A 22,902-nucleotide genomic window follows, 5' to 3' on the forward strand; every position below is an offset into this window, starting at 1 on the left:
TCGTGGTGGGGAAGGTTCTCGGACAGTTAGTGGATATGTTTTACTTACTGACTAATGAAGTAGGAAGCGGTAAATTAGTTAATTACAAAAATTCTATTGCAGTAGCTGCAAAGTACCAGCATGGCTTAGTGGTAAGAACGTGGTGCCTGGGAGTCGAGAGTACCTAGATCCTAATCTCTGCTCCACCATTTGTTGTGTGAGCGGGAAGTCACATAACTTCCCGAAGCCTCAGTTCCATCATCTGCAAAATGGGGATTCAATACCTGTTCTCTTCCCTGCTTAGGCTGGCAGCCCCATGGGGGACCTGATTATCCTGTAGCTATCTAAGGGCTTAATACAATGCTTAGCTCTTAGTAAGCATTCAATGAATAACACTTTTATTATTATATATATATTATATATTATATTATATATTATATAGATTATATTATTATTATCTGTATTTAATTCAGTCTGAATTTCACGTGCTTCCTTTCTTCTGAATGAGGTTCCGTTTCCCAGTTTTTGTAGCAGAAGGTATTTTCTGTAATTAAAGCATCTGCAAATGTGATCATTTATGTCAGTTCCTATATTGTTGGAAAAGCATTTTTCCTGCTGACAGTTTCCCATCCATTATGGCTGCCCGTTCTTTTCTTCATTTCTGTGGGAGTATTGCAGCAGTATAACTTAAAGGAGCGACGAGAAGGTGGGTTAGTGTAAAATATGGGTTTTCTACAACTATAGATTCTTAAGACAATTCAGGCTGTTTTCTTACCCTCGGGGGAGAGTACACGACTACGAATGGTTTTGAAAAAAGAGATTTTACTCCCCATTTATCGGAATAATTTACTCTCCTTGTCTTTGGTGAGATTGTTATGTTGCAGGTCCCTAATAAAAAGAAATGTGCATGGAAGAAGCAGAAGCATCTCTTGAGTGCCTCCTCCAGATGTCACCTCCACCCCCTCACCTTGGCTTACAAGTGCTTTGCCAAAGTTAACATTCTAGTAGCCTTCTATCAATGTTCTTAAAATCCATTATTCCTTGGGGAAATAAATTGCTCATCTTTGCATTGTGTTCATCTATTTTACAAGCACTGCTTGGTAGAAATGATTGAGTAGACTTCTTCTGTGGGTGTCTTTCAATTTCTAGTCCATACAGAGGACGGGGGAAAGAAAATAACAAAATCCTTCCAAAAGAGATGCTTGTGCTTAAAACAAAAGAACAATTTGGGCTTTTAAGTCAAATATGCTTTCTTTTATTTTGTTTTAGCTAGCCAGGATGCTTTGATTTTTCTCCCTTTGCATTGCTTCTCCCTTTCTCTGCTTCCTGCGGCCTGTCAGACCTTCCATATAAAAACTGAACCATAAGTCATGTTTATTCTGGCCTTCCAAGTAGCACACGTCAGTATTTCTGGAATTGAAATGTATATCAGGCCTAAGCAACTCTAGTTTTCCTGTTTGGATACCTGTTGTGATCCATGTTGAACAGAGAAGGTTTCTGGAGATTATCAGGTAAATGCCCTATGTTTTCGATGGTTTTGGAGTAGGCTAAATGTTCATTACTAAATTAAGCAGTTAACCATAAGATTGTACCAAGGATAAGATAGTTCAAAATTAGTCTAAGAACAGAATTTATTAAATTGTAGATAAATCAAAATGTAAGTGGAGTCTTCACAGCCGTCAAACTGGGCATGAGTTAGGATCTAGGTACCAGACATGCCCTTTATGAATGCATAGGCAAAGCAACTTTCTATTAAATAGGTTTATTGGAAATCATATATGCATGACTGCAACGTTTTTCCCTAACATTCAGAGGAAGAGGTATAACAAAGAGAATTTTTCAAATAGGCTTGGTCCTGAAAGAATATTAAGGTCTCTGCCTGATTTTCTTTAGACTCATTCAGTTGTGTTTATGGAATGCTTACTGTGCAAAGCACTGTACTAAGCGTTTGAGAGAGTACAATACGACAGCAGCCACATTCCGTGCCCACAACGAGCTCACAGTCTAGAGGACTCATCAGAGGGAAATTTTCATGGCTGTATTGATAGTCTTGTTATTAAGATGGTACTAGAGCATTTTTCTAAGATTATAGTAACACCTCTGCCCACTGGGTAAAATTGAATTATAAAATGACATATTGCAGCTGTGAATTGCATAATTACCTATTAATTGAGCTGATCCTTAAATAGGGAATAAAAGAGCACTCCATAATTTGGCCATAAATGTTAAGCCAAAACAGATTATTTAAACATTGACTTTTCTTTTAGTCCTGGAATTATGAGATGACTAGAAAGGCCCTTTGAGTCTGGAAGGAAAGGTAGCCTATTTCTAGGACATTGCTGCATAGAGAGAGTAGCATAAGGAACTAGGGCAGGGCAGGGTAAGAGGGTAGTGGCAACCTCAAAGCCAAATTCTACTAATTGTTCCATATGGGAGCCCTGATAGGCTCATAGGCATCCTGGCTCCAGGCAGAAGCCATCTGCCGTCATGAAGAGAGACGATCACAAGTGGGTGAGCCAATGTGACAATACAAATATATACAGCAGGGCTGACAAACCACTCCAGAATTTTTTAAGAATAGTGGCATTTAAGTGTTTATTATTATAATAATATCGTACTTTTTAAGCGCTTACTGTGTGCCAAGCACTGTTCTCAGCATTGGAGTAGATACAAGTTAGTTTGGACAAAATTCCTGTCCAACGTTGGAGCTCACACTCTTAATCTCCATTTACAGGTGAGGTAATTAAGGCACAGAGAAGTGAAGTGACGTGCCCATGGTCACACAGCAGATGTGGTGGAGCTGGGATTAGAACCCGTGACCTTCTGACTCCAATGCCCGTGCTGTTCTCCACTAAGCCACGCTGCTCTACAGTGCATTTACTGCACTTAGTACACTGTATTAAGCACTGGATAATCAAGTTGGACACGGTCCTACATGGGTCTCATGGTCTAAGTCGGTGGAAGAACAGGTCTTGAATCTCCGTGTTACAGATTCATTCATTCATTCAATCGTACCACCACCCCACCACTTTGATATTTGCCCCATCCCCAGAGCATTTAGGTACACATCCTTTTTACTTTGTTTCTTCCCCAATCTATAATTTACCACATGTCTCCTTCACAAGATTGTAAGCTCCAAGTGGGCAGGGATCTTGACTACCAACTGTATTGTACTCTTCCAAGCGTTTGGTACAGTTCTGTTGGGTAGGGATCGTCTCTATATGTTGCCAACTTGTACAGTGCTCTGCACACAGTAAATGTTCAGTAAATGCGATTGATTCTGAACACACAATGAGCACTCACTAAATATCATTGAATAATGGAAAGTAGGAAAGGAATCTTGCAGAAGGACCAACCCAAATGTGGTGATCTACCCCAAGGTTATTAGTAGCCATTGACTTGTGTTTAAGTTATAATTAAGCAACCAAAATATATCATTCATGGGGAAACTTTATTAGTTGAGAGTGAATGGTTTCAGTCCATTTCTTTGGAAAGGATGGCTTCATTTGATGGTTGTCTTACTCTTGTCTGTTTCTAAGCAATACGGTCAGTATGGCAGTTATGATACCAATCATAAACAAATCCCAGTAGGGTCCAAAGGTATTGTCCAATTTCAGCCATTTCCATCTCATCGTAAACTGCTGGGAAAAAGGAGGAAAAAAGCTGCTTAGAAATGCAGGGTGATCACTCCTTCCTATTTTAGCATGTGTTTTAGGCATCCCGTTTCCACAGTGTTCAACTATATGATGTGGAAGCAAATCACCGTATAATGCAGAGCTGCCACTGTAAAATTTGGGAGTCATATATATATATGCATATATGCATTTTGTTGATTTCTGCGTCCACCCATCATTCATAAAGCACCAAGGTGCTTTCAGCAAAAGGAAGTTGGAACAGGAGATTTCTCTGGCCAGAAGATCTCTTCCACACCTTGTACTCTCCAAGTGTTTAGTACAGTGCTCTGCACACAGTAGGCGCTCAAATATGACTGAATGAATATTATAACTTCTGTGTACATGTTATAATATTTATAACGTATATATATAACATAATATATATTATATATATTATATATAATTTATATATATAATTTATTTCTGTGTATGTTACTCTATTTATTTATTTATTTATTTTACCTGTACATATCTATTCTATTTATTTTATTTTGTTAGTATGTTTGGTTTTGTTCTTTGTCTCCCCCTTTTAGACTGTGAGCCCACTGTTGGGTAGGGACTGTCTCTATATGTTGCCAATTTGTACTTCCCAAGCGCTTAGTACAGTGCTCTGCACATAGTAAGTGCTCAATAAATACGATTGATGATGATGATAAATGCAAAATTATTTGAAACAGGGCTACACTTAATGTCATCTTCCCGCCGGGACAATATTTGGAATTTGAATAGCATTTTCATTTTTCCAGAGTTCTTATTAATTGATTTGATTCCCCCAATCACCCTGGAATCCAGGATGCAACACATAGTATCATTTCCATTTTACAGAGGAGGAAACTATAGTCCAGAGAAGTTTAATGCCTTGCCTGAGGTCACTTAGGTCAGTTTGGAGCTAAGCTAGACCACAGGTACCCTGACAGTTTGTCCCTCATCTCTCATCATCACATGGATCACTGGTAGTAAAAGTGGTTGAGATGTCTGAACCACACTTACATTGAAGAGCAGGATATCTCTTAGAAAATCCACAGCTTCCAATTTCATAAGTGCAAAGAACACAGGTACAGATGCATCTGGATTTGATTTTGCAGCTAAGTTATATAGTTTCCTAGCCAAGTGAATGTCCTAGAAACATGAGAACAATGTACTCTTTGTTAGGAATAGTTTGATGGTTATTTAGACAGGATGGTCAGTCTTCCAAATTTGGTCTAGTGGCAACCAGCACATTGTGGGTGTGTGATTTCATTTGGAGATATCTGTTGCCAGAAACATTTCCTGAAGATAATACCAATTTTTAAAGGGAAATGTCAATTAGAACTTACATTTCTGTCTTAAATGGAACCTTTAAGATGATGCCAAGTAGAGCTTTGATGAATTTTTTCTCATTTTAAGTAGTGTAGTTATACTACTACTTTTCTGAAAAAGCAATCATTTATTGGCAAACTGATTCAGGCCCTTTTCTAAACACTAACTTATACATGGAGAAAAACACATCCACTTTTACAGTTTTTTCATCTTTGTTCCTTCTCTAGACTGAGTAGTGGAAAGAAAAAAGGAATTACTTTTGTATGCATTAGACATTAAGGCAGTGTGCTCAGGAATGCTTTGGGAATATGGACTTAGATGAAACATTCATTCATTCATTCAGTCACATTTATTGAGCGCTTACTGTGTGCAGATCACTGTACTAAGCTCTTGGGAAGTACAAGTTGGCAATATATAGAGACGGTCCCTACCCAACAGCAGGCTCACAGTCTAGAAGACACATTGAGCTTTTCAAAAAGACCATTTTTTAATGGTATTTGTTAAGCACTTACTATGTGCCAAGCACATTCTAAGCGCTGAGGTAGATACAAGGCTATCAGGTTGTCCCACGTGGGGCTCACAGTTTTAATCCACATTTTACAGATGAGGTAACTGAAGCATAGAGAAGGTAAGTGACTTGCCCAGTCACACAGCTGAGAAGCAGCTAAGCGGCATTAGAACCCATGACCAAAGAATCCACTTAAAAGCAAGGTCAAGAAATGTTTTTTTAAAAAAATAATGACATCTAGATATACTCTTCCTCCTTCCTGAGTAATCAGCCCAGTCTCTATTTGGAATCCTTAGACTCTGTGTCTAAATCCTTATAGGTTTCCAATGCCTACATGTTATTCTAGTACTTAAACATTTCCTTAATCATTCTAATGTATAATTTAAAATAATTGATTTGGGAGAAAAATCAGCTGGTCAAATACTTAAAAGTTGATGAAGCACTATGAACAAGTCTTCCTGCCATAAAACAAAGTGGACTTTGTAAATTCTAACAAACTTGCTTACTAATTTTAAAACACCCTGCTGATTATAATAGTTGCTGTGTCATTGCCTATGCAGGTGGCATAGTCAATGCAATAGGAAGGAAGTTTGCTGGAGGTCAGCTTCTATTAAAAGACCATTAAAATAAAGTAATGCATTTAAAAGTATTTGGCATCAGATAATAGTTCTGAATTTATTTCTAAAGACAAATTACTTCTTCTTCTACTTCTTGTTATGTTCCAAGTCAAAAATAGTAAGAAGAGAATTGCAGAATTATCAGGGACCTTGAGAAGTCAATCTCCACTCCAGCTGTGGAAAATCCACAGTTTCCCTTTGTAATGGAGAGTGGTTACTTGGAAGATATTTTCCATTGCCTTTCACAGGTAATCGTTTTTAATGGTAAATTGGTCTAAAGCTTTATACCTTTAAGAGTTTTTGACATTCCCTAGGCCTCATTATGGACAGGGTACGTCTGCTGATTTTATATTGTACTCTCCTAAGCGCTTAGTACAATTTTCTGCACAAAGTAAGTTCTCAATAAATACAACGGATTGATCGACTTGGGTTCTAGTCCTGATTCTGCTTGTAGCTAATATACACATATGTTTTGCAGTGGGCTGCGTCCCCATCCCCCTTGGCCTCCTTGAGCCCTTGCACCAGGGCGTTCACTATTGGCAGAGGTGAGTGAATGCAGGTGATACTATGTGAGACAAGCGCTTAGTACAGTGCTCTGCGCATAGTAAGCGCTCAATAAATACGATTGATGATGAGACAGTAGCACTATAATCAATCCTGCCCAGGTTCGTAGGCCTGAAATCTCTGGGCAGAGGCCCATCCATCATTCCTGATGAGACTCCATCATCGGGTGTGTTCAGTTTAGGATTTCACCTGTGCCTCCATTCCTGTCTTTGGAATTCCCACTGCACTAAAACCTCACAAAACAGTTACCAGTTGATTCGAATACTCTTATCATTTAGAAAACTGCTCTACTCTTAGTAAGCAAATTTCCCATTCGTTAGTAAATTAATGAATGTGATTTGGGTTCATTCAAAAACTAGATTTTTCTGATTCTTTCCATTTAGACTTAGTGTTTTAATGTCACGAGGCCTGGGTGGAGCAGACTAGATATTTGGCGCAATAGCGTTCTTGTAAGGCACTACAAATTCTGTTTCCACTGTGACCCAAATATTTCAAATCAAATAAGATACACCTTGGGTGTAAGTAAAGTGTTTTGAGTGGCACTTTAATTCTGAGTAACATGGAAACGATAACTAGTAAACCAAGTGTCAGCAACTTTTTAGCGGTGGAGGGCTGGTTTCCCAGGGTGGGGCATGCTTTAGCCCAGACTCATTTTGCTTCTAAATTTTCCGGTTAAGAATTGGCCAATCATCATCATCATCAATCGTATTTATTGAGCGCTTACTATGTGCAGAGCACTGTACAAAGCGCTTGGGAAGTACAAATTGGCAACATATAGAGACAGTCCCTACCCAACAGTGGGCTCACAGTCTAAAAGGGGGAGACAGAGAACAAAACCAAATATACTAACAAAATAAAATAAATAGAATAGCTATGTACAAGTAAAATAAATAAATAAAGTAATAAATACGTACAACCACATATACATATATACAGGTGCTGTGGGGAAGGGAATCAGAGGGTACAGCAAGTATGTCCCAGGTCAGGGCTCAGCTACATCCTAAGCCACTGAAGAAATGGAAACAAGGGATGTAACATGCAGGGTCTCAAACAGAAATATCTATCTATATCTATATGTGCTTGCGTGTGTGTATAATAATAATAATGGCATTTATTAAGTGCTTACTATGTGCAAAGCACTGTTCTAAGAGCTGGGGAGGTTACAAGGTGATCAGGTTATCCCACGTGGGGCTGACAGTCTTAGTCCCCATTTTACAGATGAGGTAACTGAGGCACAGAGAAGTGAAGTGACTTGCCCAAAGTCACACAGATGTGTGTCTCTCTATCGCTGACGGGTGGGACAGAGTCCCAGACGGGTATATGTCCGAAAAAGATCATATCTTAGGATCATGTGGGTTTTTTTGTGAAGACAGATGAGACAAAAGGCTCTTTATAGTCAGGCCATCAATTCCTATTGACTTTCAGTCCCAACCACTCTAAGCATCTGGGAATAAAGAAGCAGTTTTTGTTATCACAATGATTTCCAGCTATGGTTTTTTTTAGTTGCTTAGTAGCATCTTCACTTAAAAATTAAATATTAGCTGGCTGCCTGACGTCTCTTGAAAACTCATGACCCAAGTGCAGCAATTGTTTTTAAAATAGTTGGGAGGTTGCTTGGTGCTTGTCTTTCAAACATGCCTATTCTTTAAGGACGACTTAACGTGAGGTATATTTTTCACCTCATGTAATTAAAGTATAATCAGAGTAAGGTGAGTTAGCATACAAAAGCTGAGATGACCGAATCTACTATACTGAAGCAGCAGATATATTAGTTGGCTGTCAGAACATTTTTGGGGTTTTTTAAATGGTATTTGTTATGCCCTTACTATGTGCCAAGCACTATTTTAAGCACTGGGGTTGATACAAGTTTCTCACCAAACTGTATTTGTCTCACTTGATTGGATAGGGAAGGGGAGAGCTGGCCTGGAGGAGCTTAGGGGATGAGAGGCATAGGACAAGGGAGAGACTTGGGAGAGCTCTTTTGAGAAAGATTGGAACCGATAGAAAGTCATGCTCAGTATCTTGGACTTTCATCTGCTCTTTCAAGCCAACTCTGCCCCGCTTCTGTTGGACGAGTGAGGAGGATGAATTTCTAGCCTTTAATGAGTAGGAAACCTCCATAAATGCTGAGGGTAATTAAATAAGAAATGGACCTATTTACTGGCTACGCAGCAGAGTGGAGAAGGGAAATGTGAGAAAATACAACAAAACTTGATAGAGAAATCGAAATCTGAACCCTGTCTAGAATTGCAAATAGCTACTGTGTTTCTATAAAGTGTTTCTATTGGAGGTTAACAAAAATTTGTAAGGAATTTCTGGAGAAGGAAAGACATTTGGACACATCTCAGCTCCCGCAAAAACAATCACTGCTTAATTTTTGAGAAATGTTAATAATGTTGTGGCAGCAGACTGCATGGGATAAGTTGAAATATGAGATTTAGATGCTGATTAGAAGCACCAACCTAACGTTTAGTATAAATCATAGACAAGGTCGGTTTGTTGGGAGTCCTCTGAACCTACCTCGGAGCACCGTCAGACTGTATCTTGAGGGAGAAACCTGAAATCTAGTCTGTTTGAGATTTACTGAGCTCTGATGATGTGCAGAGCACTGACGTTTGTGCACTTGAAAGCAGACGGAAGATGGCCCAAATGCTGCGTCTCAAGGAGTTTACAATCCTGCCTCTTTTAATTATCAACAAAATTTCTATAAATTTAGTCTTGAAGTGAGGAGGCAGTTGTGAGGCATTTAATGTGGTGTCCTTGGAATTTTCTTCCTCTTGCAATACTGCTGCCATTCTGTGTGACTCAGAGAAGACGCCAGAGTCCAGGCTAAAGGTGGTATGAGGGATTGAAAAGGGAGCAAAGAGTGGCCAGTACCCTGTAGAGAGCAACTGTCAATCAGGCAGATTCATAGCTTGCAGCCATACTGATACACTTTCACTCCAAATTTACCCTGCCGTCAGGGTTAGTCAGCTTTTCAGGTTGAATTAATATGAAAGGTATTAGATCTTTAGTTCACTAATGAGGCCAGATACCAATAAGTCCCTTAATTCATAGATGCAATCATTAAAAAAATTTCAACCTGTTGTTAGAGTTGCCCCATGCAGACACTGTCACTGTATCTGACTCCCAAGCCCAGTGGAAAGAACCCGGGCTTGGGAGTCAAAGGTCATGAGTTCAAATCCCAGCTCTGCTGCTTGTCAGCTGTGTGACTTTGGGCAAGTCACTTAACTTCTCTGTGCCTCAGTTACCTCACCTGGAAAATGGGGATTAAGACTGTGAGTCCCATGTGGGACAAACTAATTACCTTGTATCTCCTCCAGCGCTTAGAACAGTGCTTGGCACATAGTAAGCACTTAACAAATACCAAAATTATTATTATTATTACTATTAGAATCATGCAGCATATCTGAGCCCCTTTTCTTTATCCTTTTCTTAATATCTTGAACTCCCTCTGCTTCTTAGATTTGTAGAATTAATGGACAGAAAGGCTTGACAAGCTATAAAAGCTGATTCATTCATTCATTCATTCAATCGTATTTATTGAGCAATTACTGTGTGCACAGCACTGTACTAAGCACTTGGGAAGTACAAGTTGGCAACATATAGAGACGGTCCCTACCCAACAGCGGGTTCACAGTCTAGAAGGGGGAGACAGACAACAAAACAAAACATATTAACAAAATAAAATGAATAGAATAAATATGTACAAGTAAAATAGAGTAATAAATATGTACAAATGTATATACATATATACAGGTGATGTGGGGAGGGGAAGGAGGTAAGATGGGGGGTGAGGAGGAGGGGGAGAGGAAGGAGGGGGCTGAGTCTGGGAAGGCCTCCTGGAGGAGGTGAGCTCTCAGTAGGGCCTTGAAGGGAGGAAGAGAGCTAGCTTGGCGGATGGGCAGAGGGAGGCCATTCCAGGCCCGGGGGATGACGTGGGCCGGGGGTCGATGGCGGGACAGGCGAGAACAAGGTACGGTGAGGAGATTAGCGGTGGAGGAGCGGAGGGTGCGGGCTGGGCTGGAGAAGGAGAGAAGGGAGGTGAGGTAGGAGGGGGCGAGGTGATGGACAGCCTTGAAGCCCAGGGTGAGGAGTTTCTGCCTGATGCGCAGATTGATTGGTAGCCACTGGAGATTTTTGAGGAGGGGAGTAATATGCCCAGAGCGTTTCTGGACAAAGATGATCCAGGCAGCAGCATGAAGTATAGATTGAAGTGGGGAGAGACACGAGGATGGGAGATCGGAGAGGAGGCTGATGCGGTAATCCAGTCGGGATAAATTGAGAGATTGAACCAGCAGGGTAGCAGTTTGGATGGAGAGGAAAGGGTGGATCTTGGCGATGTTGTGGAGGTGAGACCGGCAGGTTTTGGTGACGGATTGGATGTGAGGGGTGAACGAGAGAGCAGAGTTGAGGATGACACCAAGGTTGCGGGTTTGTGAGACGGGAAGGATGGTAGTTCCGTCAACAGTGATGGGAAAGTCAGGGAGAGGGTAGGATTTGAGAGGGAAGATAAGGAGTTCAGTCTTGGACATATTGACAATATCAGTATGTCATATTGATATTGACATATAAGATGATGAATAAAACTAGGAGAGTAAAATGCTGGCGCAGACTTTGTTTCCTATTTCTTTGCATGTATTAGTTGATACTGGGAATATGCTCCTGACTTTTAACTAGCATATTAATTTCAATATTAGCAAGTGATGCTATATTAGTTGGTATATAAGATAAGGAGTGTAATCAGTGTCGCCACTCAGTATTCAGCCATATCTGTGTTGCTAAATAAGTTCAAAGGATCCTCATTGACTGACTCTAGAACTTGAGCCTCTGCTAGAGCCACTGATTGAAGTTATTGGCCTTTAAATTAGGCTATTTGTTGGGGAGAACTTGGACAAAGATATCTGGGGCTGGGATTGATAATAATGAAATTCCTCTGGTGTAAAAGGAGCCATGGCATAAAAGAATGGAGTAACTGATCACAGAGAACCTTCAAAGACTTTTAAAATGTATAACACATAAACTCATCAGTCTACCAATGACTGCTGTTTGACATGAGAAAGGGCCACAGGAGTCCAAAAAACACAAACAAACCCTCTCATACAACTGCCTGGTTGTGCCTTGTGGTGAGGATGGTTTCCCCACTTGTTTTTCAGCCAGAAATCCATCTCCGTCCTGAACTGGAGCCTAAGAGATAAATTTCCTGTAAATCTACAGAAGTGTAATGACTTCCGCATTGTTGGAAAGATGCTTTCCTCATATGTGCCAAATCCTTTTTGAGTCATCTGAAATTACCTGACTATTATTAACATGAGGATGTAGGTTTCGAAGACTGCTTATATCTTATACCCTTTATCCTTTATAAATCCCTGGCCCTCTGCTTTCATTAAATTCCTTCTCATTTTTGTACTGAGGGAGCTGGGAGGGGAGGATAAAAGCCCTCAACCTGCAGAAGCCTTTCTCAGTTATTGCTAACTTGGTCAGTTCCGATCTATGCATTGTTTTAGATCTTTTATCACAGACATTCAGCCTTTTCTCAGACGTCAGTGCCAATGAGGACCTACATGGATTATTTTGGGATTTTATTCATTTTTGCAACCACCTTCCTTTTTGACATAGCTGCTGCTAAGTAAGAAAATGGTTGTAGGAGTTTCCTCCTTTCCTTTTTCCTACTCCTCCTTGGTTGGAAGGGCTGAAGAATACGGTAATCAAAAGGAAAGTGCAGATAGCCAATTATCTGGATAATCAGTCCCTGAGTAATCTAGAATAGCAATTTTTGTTTTGCAAATCTTCCAGTAGGTTGCCTCACCAAGATTTCTGTTGAAGATATGTTCCGGTAGTAATAGCCAGCACAGTTAACATTTATCTTTACACTTCTATTTCCATATACTCTCTATTGCTGCCAACATCTGATCTATCTAGATTACCTTTGTAACCCCTAAACCATGTTCATACATATAACCTAGGTTGAACATGGCTTGGGCACTGTGGTGTTTATCTGCTGCAATGCCATAATGAGTTGCTGCTGTTAGATAATCTTTCTTTGTTCCATAGCCATAAAAGTAGTAATCTCCAATTTTCACTCTGGCATGTGCATTGCCTGGTGGAAATATTAAAAAAAAAAAAGCGGGGGGGCGGGGGGAAACATCACTGTAAAGACAATTGAATCAATTCAGGCATATTCCTAGTTAGCTTCATTAATGTTTCTGCCTTAATCTAATGTTCTTCTTTAACAAAACAAAACAAACAACAACAAAAACACTCTGTAATTCATTTGAGCCCTTAAAGGCTATGGATCTAGGGTCACATTGAGACTTGTTGAGAGAAATGCAACATACCACATCCTAAAATGCTCTGCTGCTCTCCTGATCTTGAGGGGAATGTCTGTAAGCCTCCTTGCCCCTCTCCCCTGACCCAAAGGAGAATTGGCATGGGTTATTAATATTGATGTAATGGTAGGGCTATTGGAATAAGTGTCATATGGTACTCTCATCTAACAGGCAGGAGAAGGAACAACTCACCCTTCCTAAATCTAGAATTCACAGGTAGATTAGGACCTCTGGATGTGTCTGGCTCAACAAGTGTCAGGAACAGAACTACATTAATGCTTAGGATGCAAGTACACTGGGCTCCTGACTCTTTAGGGACTCGTTTACAGCTCCTGGGGATCCACCTTTAAGTCTTTCTTGCCCTCTGGTGTAGCACACAATCATTCTCTAAAGACTGTTGGGAAATGGCCTGCTTATGCATTTGGGTATGACAGTGTTTGTGGATGTCTAATAATCTATGTTATACACGTAATCTCAATGCCATGTGTTATGTGAGGAACCTAAACTTCCAATTATCAAGTTTACAGTTTAGAGAATGGCTACAACTTCATGCACTCTTCTGGTTTGACCTCCACTGTGAGAGTGGATGGAGGACACTGTGACATGTGACAGCTATTTCATTTGGTAGAATAATGAGGCAGATTCCCAATTTCTTTTATCAGATTCTTTAGGTGAACTCCATGACACAATTTCCACGCTTATTGAAACAGCCATATATGCCGACAAAGTCGATTGCCACGGCTGGGTAATTTGCTGTATATTTTACAAAGCCATGAAGACTTTCATTGTATTCTGCAAAAACATTTCTTTTCTCCATAGGAAATTTCCACTCCCAGAAACGATTTTGACTGCATGCTATTTACATTACCAGCTCAGCCACATTCGAGAACACCTGGGTGAGTCTCCGCTTTCCTGTTTCGGAATCGGTTTGGGACATTTTTTTTTATCCTATCAACAGTGAAAAGGTACGTCTAGGCCTTAGAAAAACATTTTTAAGGAATCTAATTGCAAGCAAAATGGCTCTTTTACCGCAAAAGAGCTTCACAAATTGACTGTCAATCAGGAAGCTTTTTCTGCAAAATTCCCTTCAATACAAGAGAACCATGGGCACAGTTTCTACCTAAGCAGTTTCTGAAGCATAAATAAGCCCCGATAAGAAAAGGGGCAAAGCTCCACTTGGGACAATGGTACCTAGGTTCTGAGATGACTCCTTCTACTTGGTCCTCCAAGGGCTTTCTTCAAAATAGCACTGGAATGGCATGTTGGAGTACTCAGTGAGAGAAGGGAGATGCTGATAGATTCTCATCTCCTACTCCTTTTCCAATAATGGGAACCCTCTTGGTATGTGGCTGGGAACTCTGATTTAAACTCTTCAATCAGTCGCTATTTATTGAGCATGTACTATTTGCAGAGCATACAGCACTTGGGAGAGTACAAGAGTTGGGAGAGACAATTCCTGTCTACAAGGACCTTATAGTACAGTGGGGAAGACAGGCATTATAATAAATTATGGGCGGGGGAAATGGCAGAGTGTATGAATATGTCCAGAAAGTGCTGTGTCCACAGCTGATGCCACTGGAGACAGTACACTGACTTGAGTAAATATTTAGTGGACAGGACTTCTTCTCACATAAGTAGTGTTCACACTTTTGCACTTGGGTGAATTCCTTCCCCAGATGTGCATTATCACACAGAATCAGCTGCGAGCACCAGTTTTGGTAAAGGAGGATTGTGTTGGAGCCCAAATAGTTGTAACATATTCAGTTGTCATTTGGACAAAGATAACCTGTCTAAAACTTTGTAAAGCTCTATTCAGGAGACATGGGAGTAACCAGTAAAATACGTTCAAGAAAATAATCTATAGAAATATAAAACACTGATGCTATGAAAGTCAGGGATATCACGTATTTAGTACTTTTCTCCTTTCTGGCTATATCACCCAGGAAGCTAGCTGAAGCAAATAATACTGGTGGAGAGCAACTAGACATGAGTTATTTTTAACTTGATGTTCTGTACCTTGAACTGCAGCTCGATTCCACAAGAGAAGTGCCAATGGATACATTTGATCTTCACCAATAATTTTAGTGCTTTCTGGAAAAGGAGAAAGTCTGTTAGCAGAGTGTACGATATCCTCATAGTAAAACTTTAAATAAGAAGAATTTGGGAATTGCAGATAATTTAAATTTATCTTACTAGATTCCAAAATGAACGCCGTATTGCTTTGAGCTACTTCATAGCCCATTTCGGCTAGCAGTGCATACTGAACAAGGGATGAGTCTATATCACCATCCTTATAAGCAAAGTATGCGGTCAAGAATTTCTCAGCCCAGATCCCTAGTTCACAAATGCCTTTGTAAAACTGTATAAAGAGAAAGAGGAATTAAACCCGTGAGCTTTATGCTTAATTTAACCTGATTGATTAACCTGATTGATTAATTAGATTAGTCTTTACCTTCCTGCATAGTATTTTAACACTAGCCAACCAAAAAAACACAAATTCATGTTCTTCAGAAGAAGCCTTAGTATTCTTTACAGGACAGGAATGGTGAGACTTAACTTTCACACTACTGCAGCCTGAATCATCGTTTCCAACTTAAAGACTACAAGAATATATTGACTTATATTGAAAACAAGTGGCCTTTGTGTACAAGGTTGCATTGTGAGTCACAAGAGGGCACTTGATGCACAGGTAATAGTTACGATAATTATAACTATGGCATTTATTAAGCACTTAATATATGCCAAGCACTCTACTAAGCACTGGGGTAGATACAAGTTATTCAGGTGGGATACAGTCCCTGTCCTACACGGAGCTCAGTGTGGAAGAGAGGGAGAACAGGCATTCAATCCCCATTTTTCTATTGAGAAAACAGACACAAAGATGCCCAAGGTCACACTGCAGGCAAGGGGCAGAGCTGGGATTAGAACCCAGGACCTCTGGGTTTTCTTTACAATAGGCCATGCTGGTTTCTCAGGTGTCGCGAAACGGTTCATTCATTCATTCAATCGTATTTATTGAGTGCTTACTGTGTGCAGAGCACTGTACTAAGTGCTTGGGAAGTACAAGTTGGCAACATATAGAGACGGTCCCTACCCAACAGCGGGCTCACAGTCTAGAAGGGGGAGACAGACAACAAAACAAAACATATTAACAAAATAAAATAAATAGAATAAATATGTACAAATAAAATGATAAATAGAGGTTGGACAGGGAAGCAGTACTGGGGGCATGGGGAGTTGACCACAGAGAAGCCATGGAGATTTCAGAGGGAGAAAAACTTCCATTTAGCTGAATATCCCTTATATTACCAAGAGAAAGTTGAGCTATCCCAAATCGTCTTGCAGTTAATCAAAAACTTCAGGACCACTGCTCCCAGGGAGAAAGGAGCATGCTACATTTTCTAGGTTACATCAAACCTTATGTTTTCTCAATTCAGCTGCCCTGGTGATTTGACTGAAGGCTGAACAGAGATGCTGAAATGTCTTATGTGGAAAATGCCAATCAGGGATATGAAAGAAAGGCCCTCTGCTCATATCACCATTTTTTTTCTTCTGTGGCAAACTTTAAGACCTTGTAGTAAAACTGAGAATTAGAAGCAATATTTATAAAATACAGAGCACATACAATTCAAGAAAGGTACCCCCCCGGGGATGATAAATTGGGGTACTTTAAAAAACTTATTATTTACCTCAACTGCAGTTCTGCATGATCTCAACACTCCGATTCCTGAAGCATACATCTCACCCAAGTAATAAATGGCAAGGGGCTGTCCCCTTTGAGATGCCAGGTAAAAATATTTGAAGGCAAGTTTATAATCCTTCCACACTCCGAAGCCGTCTGAGAAGTAAAAGATCAGTGACAGGATCCTTTATTATGAAAGTTTCAGTCATGAATTTTTCATGCTCGTGATGATAGCTATTGTTATAAATATGACCAGACCTTCCATCTCAGATGATGGCAGTATGAAATCACCATTTGGAAAAACAGCCTGATTTTGGCTTACAAACAGTACATTGGGCATACAGACACTCAGAAAACATCAGTCTCCCCCTTCTAGATTGTGAGCCCATTGTTGGGTAGGTACTGTCTCTATATGTTGCTGATTTGTACTTCCCAAGCACTTAGTACAGTGCTCTGCACACAGCAAGTGCTCAATAAATACAATTGAATGAATGAATCAGAAGACTCTTCATCTTTGGGTAAATGCCCAATGTTTGAGGAATTAAGTTTACAACATAACTCAAATTAATGAGGTGTTCAAGGGTGCTTTGAGTTTTGATTCATCGATCATTCGTGTCTGAAAGTCCCACAGTGAGGACAGAGTGCAGCATATGGATATGATCATCATCATCAATCGTATTTATTGAGCGCTTACTATGTGCAGAGCACTGTACTAAGCGCTTGGGAAGTACAAATTGGCAACATATAGAGACAGTCCCTACACAACAGTGGGCTCACAGTCTAAATGGGGAAGACAGAGAACAAAACCAAACATACAAACAAAATAAAATGCCAGCAACTCCTAGTGACCAAGCTGGTATAGGCTCCCAACTGATCGTTTAGGTCTGGGCTGGAGATGGCAAAGAAATGGGGAGGGGTAGCATTTACCCCAAATGTGTTAGAGCAGTGCAGGTGCAAGTGAGAAGCAGCATGGCCTAATGGAAATCAATCAATCAATCGTATTTATTGAGCGCTTACTGTGTGCAGAGCACTGTACTAAGCGCTTGGGAAGTCCAAGTTGGCAACATATAGAGACGGTCCCTACCCAACAGTGGGCTCACATGAGCCTGGGTGTCAGAGGATCTGGGACCTAATCCTGGCTCTGCCACCTGTCTACCCTGTGACCTTGGACAAGTCACAACTTCTCTGAGCCTCTGTTACCTCATCTGTAAAGGGGGCATGCAATACCAGTCCTCCCTCCTATTAAGACTGTGAACTTCATGCGGTACCTGATTAACTTGAATTTAGCAGCTTGGCTCAATGGAAAGAGCCCGGGCTTGGGAGTCAGAGGTCACGGGTTCTAATCCCAGCTCCACCACTTGTCAGCTGTGTGACTTTGGGCAAGTCACTTAACTTCTCGGGGCCTCAGTTACCCACCTGTAAACTGGGGATTAAGACTGTGAGCCCCACGTGGGACAACCTGATCACCTTGTATCTACTCCAGCGCTTAGAGCAGTGCTTTGCACATAGTAAGTGCTTAACAAATACCTTTATTATTATTATTATTATCACTGTAGTGCTTAGTACAGTATTTGACACACAGTAAGCACTTAACAGATACTTTATTATCATTATTATTGGTATTATTAATAATACTAATAATAAATGGCATTATTATATTATATTGTGTTGTTAATAATACTAATAATAATGATGACATTTATTAAGCACTTACTATGTGCAAAGCACTGTTTTAAGGGCTGGAGAGGTTACAAGGTGATCAGGTTGTCCCACGGGGAGCTCACAGTCTTAATCCCCATTTTACAGATGAGGTAACTGAGGCCCAGAGAAGTGAAGTGACTTGCCCAAAGTCACACAGCCGACAATTGGCAGAGCCAAGATTTGAACCCATGACCTCTGACTCAAAAGCTCGTGCTCTTTCCACTGAGCCACGCTGCTTCTCTGCTTATTACTAATCATCAGCAGCAGTGGAGGGTGACCCCAGGCTTAGAACTAGATTTTTGTTAAAAATAAAGCTTTAAGAACCCTTCACTACCAAGCAACCTGTCCTGTGAGATTTAGTTTAGGCTGATTTGGGGAAAGGTCCATGGCTGTCTGCACTCATTTTTTTGGTAAAAGGAGGAGAGTGAGAAATACAATTATTCATCTAAACAAAGCAACAATATAGTATCTATAGCACTTACAGTAATACATGAATCCTAACTGAAACTGTGCATTTGGCCAGCCTTTCTCTGCAGCTTTCTGAAAGTACTTAAAAGCTTCGACATAGTTCTGAAAAATAATTACACTCTGTTACTAAGAGGTGAAAGTATCATGTCACAGTAACAACTATCTGCTTATCCCAGACTCTTACTCTTCCTTCTACTTCCTTCTACCTTTTTGAAGATGGAGTACAATAGATCACCCTATTACGTTTACTCTAAAAACAGAAATAATTTTAAGAAGCTTTACCCTGTATTTTTGAATGTCATTTACAAAATGATTATCTTTTTTCATTTGCCATGGCTTTGTCCTATCTGGAATATAACCTTTTCAGATCAAACCAAGAATAATATTTACAAGTCTGAAAATAAGATATGAGTTATGCTATCACAAGCATATTTTGGGCACCCTTAAGACATTTTATTGGAGTATTTTTGTCTTCTATTAGCAAGAACAACATATTAATAAATTTTACTAAATGTAATGTCCCTGAATATTTTCTATGAAGTTGTTTTTATAGGCTAATAATAATGATAGCGTTTGTTAAGCGCTTACTATGTGCAAAGCACTGTTCTAAGCGCAGGGGAGGTTACAAGGTGATCAGGTTGTCCCACGGGGGGCTCACAGTCTTCATCCCCATTTTCCAGATGAGGGAACTGAGGCCCAGAGAAGTGAAGTGACTTGCCCAAAGTCACACAGCTGGCAATTGGCGGGGCCAGGATTTGAACCCATGACCTCTGACTCCAAAGCCCGGGCTGTTTCAGTACTTACCACTGGAATGCCTTTCCCATGAAAATAAAGCAGTCCCAGTCCATGAAATCCAATTGCATTACCCTAATAAAGCATATTAAATGAAACACCTATTAGCATATTCAAATCCAAAAAAGTGTAGAAAATATTCAGGATGAAGTGGCTCAAAACGTTTAAAAAATAATGGCTTATCAGAGGAAACTTTAAGACTGCAGAGGGAATAGTTGAGATGATTAAGTAGAACATCCCTTAACCTTAGGATGGAGGTCAAGGAGGGCAACCGCCTCATGGTTCCTCCAAACATTCTGTGCCACTTTTGGAAATAAAATCTTGGACTGGATGGGCCATTGGTCTGGTCCAGTAATGGCACTGCTTACGTGAGCTACTAGAGTAACTGGTTATCCGAACCCACACTAGCGGTTCAGATAATGAATTTTAAAAACACTTGATTAGCCGATCAAAATTGGGCAAGAGGCTATCTGAGCCAGCCCACCCCACCTTGTCACGTTGTTCCAACTTTCGATTATCTGGTTTTCAACTAGTTCGGATTTTTTTTATACTACGTTCCCCGGTTGACGCATTCCTTCAATTCAGGTCGGACATCCGCGGATGCTGTGAGGGGATCTTTTGCTAATTGAACTGTTTTCCATACACTACGTGGAATCATCAGGGTCTCTAAGTGTTAAGACCTTTAAACTCGCCAGCTCATAGCACACCTCCCCAGCAGGATCCGGCCTCATATAAAGCCACATTTTCCCAAATCAAAGAAATGGTCCAATCCCTGTTGGCCCTAAATTACAATTACCCTCAACCTACATCTCAGAGACAAAGAAGGGCATCCAAACCACAGATTTTGGTTAAGGCATCAATCTAGTAGAATCCAGGGTCCCCAAGCTGGAGGTAAATAAGAAGATGGGAGCTCCAATGCAGGTGGTTAGCCACCATTGTTCAGTTTACCTAAAGACGCTGAACAGTGATCTATAAATAGCTCTTCCTACTTAATGTCATGAAGAAAAATATTCTCAGGTATTGTACAGGTGGCAAGCTCAGTGTCACTTTAGGTATGTGGAGTCCCATTTAAGTGCCGTTTTCACAGCACAGAATGGCCTGGGTCTGGATGGGTCTCCGCTGCCAAATTTCTGAAATTACTATTTAGGGCTCTTGAATCAGCATTATTTGCCAATTTATATTAGATCTTCAGCTGTTCCATTTTTCTTAACCTCCTTCTTAACCTCTTTTTAACCAGGTTGCTCTCTCTCCTTTTCACTATTTAGTGGAATTTCAGTTAAGTGCCATGCTGCACAATAATTTCTTATAAATTACATGGGAGGCCTTTCCCAGTAATTTGTGCGACAAAATCAGTAGATGTGAGATGAAGTCATTTTAAATAGGCTCCTGAGACTGGATGTGTACTCCATGAGAACAGGGGCAGTTTATAAAATTCCATATTATTAGACCAATTTGAGTATGTATTTACTGTCAGTACTGCCATATGGGATTCTTGGAACAAAACATTTCACACTGCAGGAGAGGAAAGTTTATCACAGCAGTAGACTTCATGAGGATTACTGTGGTTGATAATAGTAAAGTATTTACTAAAATGAACCCAAAATATTCACCCAAGTTGTCTGAACTCTTCTTTAGCTAGAAAGATGGTTAGTCTTACTGGAATGGGCAGGTGAAAGAAAGCAACTTTTCTGATCCTGATAGATCAGGGTCTGTTAGAAGGTGGTCACTTAACCATGCTGGATTGCCAATCTCAAACCCAATGAATCACCCCCGAGTTTTGTTCTGCTCTACTACTGATTTGTCTTTCATATGTTAAACATTTCTTACATTTGTAGGAGTTTGATACATACCTTATTAGCTGCCATTGAGAAGTACTTAAAGGCAGTGGCATTATTTTGTGGTGCTGCAGCATTTCCTTCTAAGTACATCTATGATAAAGAGAAATCAGTGAAAAATGGAAAAGGAGAATCTCACTTAACTATTTTTTTCTGGCTTGGGGGTTTGCCCAAAGACAGGGGGCCCACTCAGTACTTCCCAACATCTTTATATTGAGATACTAAGGTCTAGAGACCTACAAATATCACCTGAGTAATGAAGCAGCATGGCTCAGCGGAAAGAGCCCGGGTTTGGGAGTCAGTGGTCATGGGTTCAAATTTTGGCTCCGCCAATTGTCAGCTGTGTGACTTTGAGCAAGTCACTTGACTTCTCTGTGCCTCGGTTACCTCATCTGTAAAATGGGGATTAAGACTGTGAGCCCCATGTCCCCCCTTCTAGACTGTGAGCCTGTTGTTGGGTAGGGACCGTCTCTATATGTTGCCAACTTGTACTTCCCAAGTGCAGTGCTCTGCACACAGTAAGCGCTCAATAAATACGATTGAATGAATGACAACCTGATCCCTCCCCAGCACTTAGAACAGTGCTTTGCTTGTAGTAAGCACTTAACAAATGCCATTATTATTATAATGGTTGATGAATTGTGAGCCCACTGTTGGGTAGGGACTGTCTCTCTTTGTTGCCAATTTGTACTTCCCAAGCGCTTAGTACAGTGCTCTGCACATAGTAAGCGCTCAATAAATATGATTGATGATGATGATGATATGTACAAGTAAAATAAATGGAGTAATAGATATGTACAAACATATATCATCAATCGCATTTATTGAGCGCTTACTGTGTGCAGAGCACACAGTAAGCGCTCAATAAATACGATTGATGACGATGATGATATTTATTACTCTATTTATTTATTTATTTTACTTGTACATGTCTATTCTATTTATTTTATTTTGCTAGTGTGTTTGGTTTTGTTCTCTGTCTCCCCCTTTTAGACTGTGAGCCCACCGTTGGGTAGGGACTGTCTCTCTATGTCGCCAATTTGTACTTCCCAAGCGCTTAGTACAGTGCTCTGCACATAGTGAGCGCTCAATAAATACAATTGATGATGATGATGATATTTATTACTCTATTTATTTAGTTTACTTGTACATATCTATTCTATTTGATTTTGTCAGTATGTTTGGTTTTGTTCTCTGTCTCCCCCTTTTAGACTGGGAGCCCACCGTTGGGTAGGGACTGTCTCTCTATGTCGCCAATTTGTACTTCCCAAGCGCTTAGTACAGTGCTCTGCACATAGTAAGCGCTCAATAAATACGATTGATGATAAATACGATTGATGATGATGAATTCCATTACGGCTTTGACTTTTGGGGGACAGCTGAGAGTTCCCGGCAATCTCAACCTCGGCACACTGCTGAAAAACTCCAGAAGACCTTCTCAAGAAGACCCCAGC

The 22,902-nt window shown here is 40.3% G+C and overlaps 1 protein-coding gene across 6 annotated transcripts in view; it reads right to left on the bottom strand.

Annotated features, from left to right (window-relative positions):
- Positions 1-3,422: 3,422 nt before the first annotated feature.
- The window catches only part of SEL1L2 (SEL1L2 adaptor subunit of ERAD E3 ligase), a 54,796-nt gene continuing 35,316 nt past the window's right edge, over positions 3,423-22,902 (bottom strand). For 3 of the 6 annotated variants that reach the window (XM_038751534.1, XM_038751533.1, XM_038751531.1), the window contains 9 exons: positions 21,464-21,541; positions 19,626-19,688; positions 18,836-18,923; positions 16,660-16,808; positions 15,164-15,329; positions 14,987-15,061; positions 12,569-12,741; positions 4,644-4,772; positions 3,423-3,620 (listed from right to left, as the gene is read on the bottom strand). In XM_038751534.1, coding sequence (XP_038607462.1) covers positions 3,498-3,620; positions 4,644-4,772; positions 12,569-12,741; positions 14,987-15,061; positions 15,164-15,329; positions 16,660-16,808; positions 18,836-18,923; positions 19,626-19,688; positions 21,464-21,541 — 1,044 coding nt within the window. In that variant the 3' untranslated portion in view covers positions 3,423-3,497. The remainder of the gene's footprint in view (positions 3,621-4,643; positions 4,773-12,568; positions 12,742-14,986; positions 15,062-15,163; positions 15,330-16,659; positions 16,809-18,835; positions 18,924-19,625; positions 19,689-21,463; positions 21,542-22,902) is intronic. The other 3 variants (XM_038751532.1, XM_038751536.1, XM_038751535.1) reach the window with 3 other exon arrangements.

The sequence above is a fragment of the Tachyglossus aculeatus genome, chromosome 9 (genome assembly GCF_015852505.1).
Source record: "Tachyglossus aculeatus isolate mTacAcu1 chromosome 9, mTacAcu1.pri, whole genome shotgun sequence".
NCBI lineage: Eukaryota > Metazoa > Chordata > Mammalia > Monotremata > Tachyglossidae > Tachyglossus > Tachyglossus aculeatus.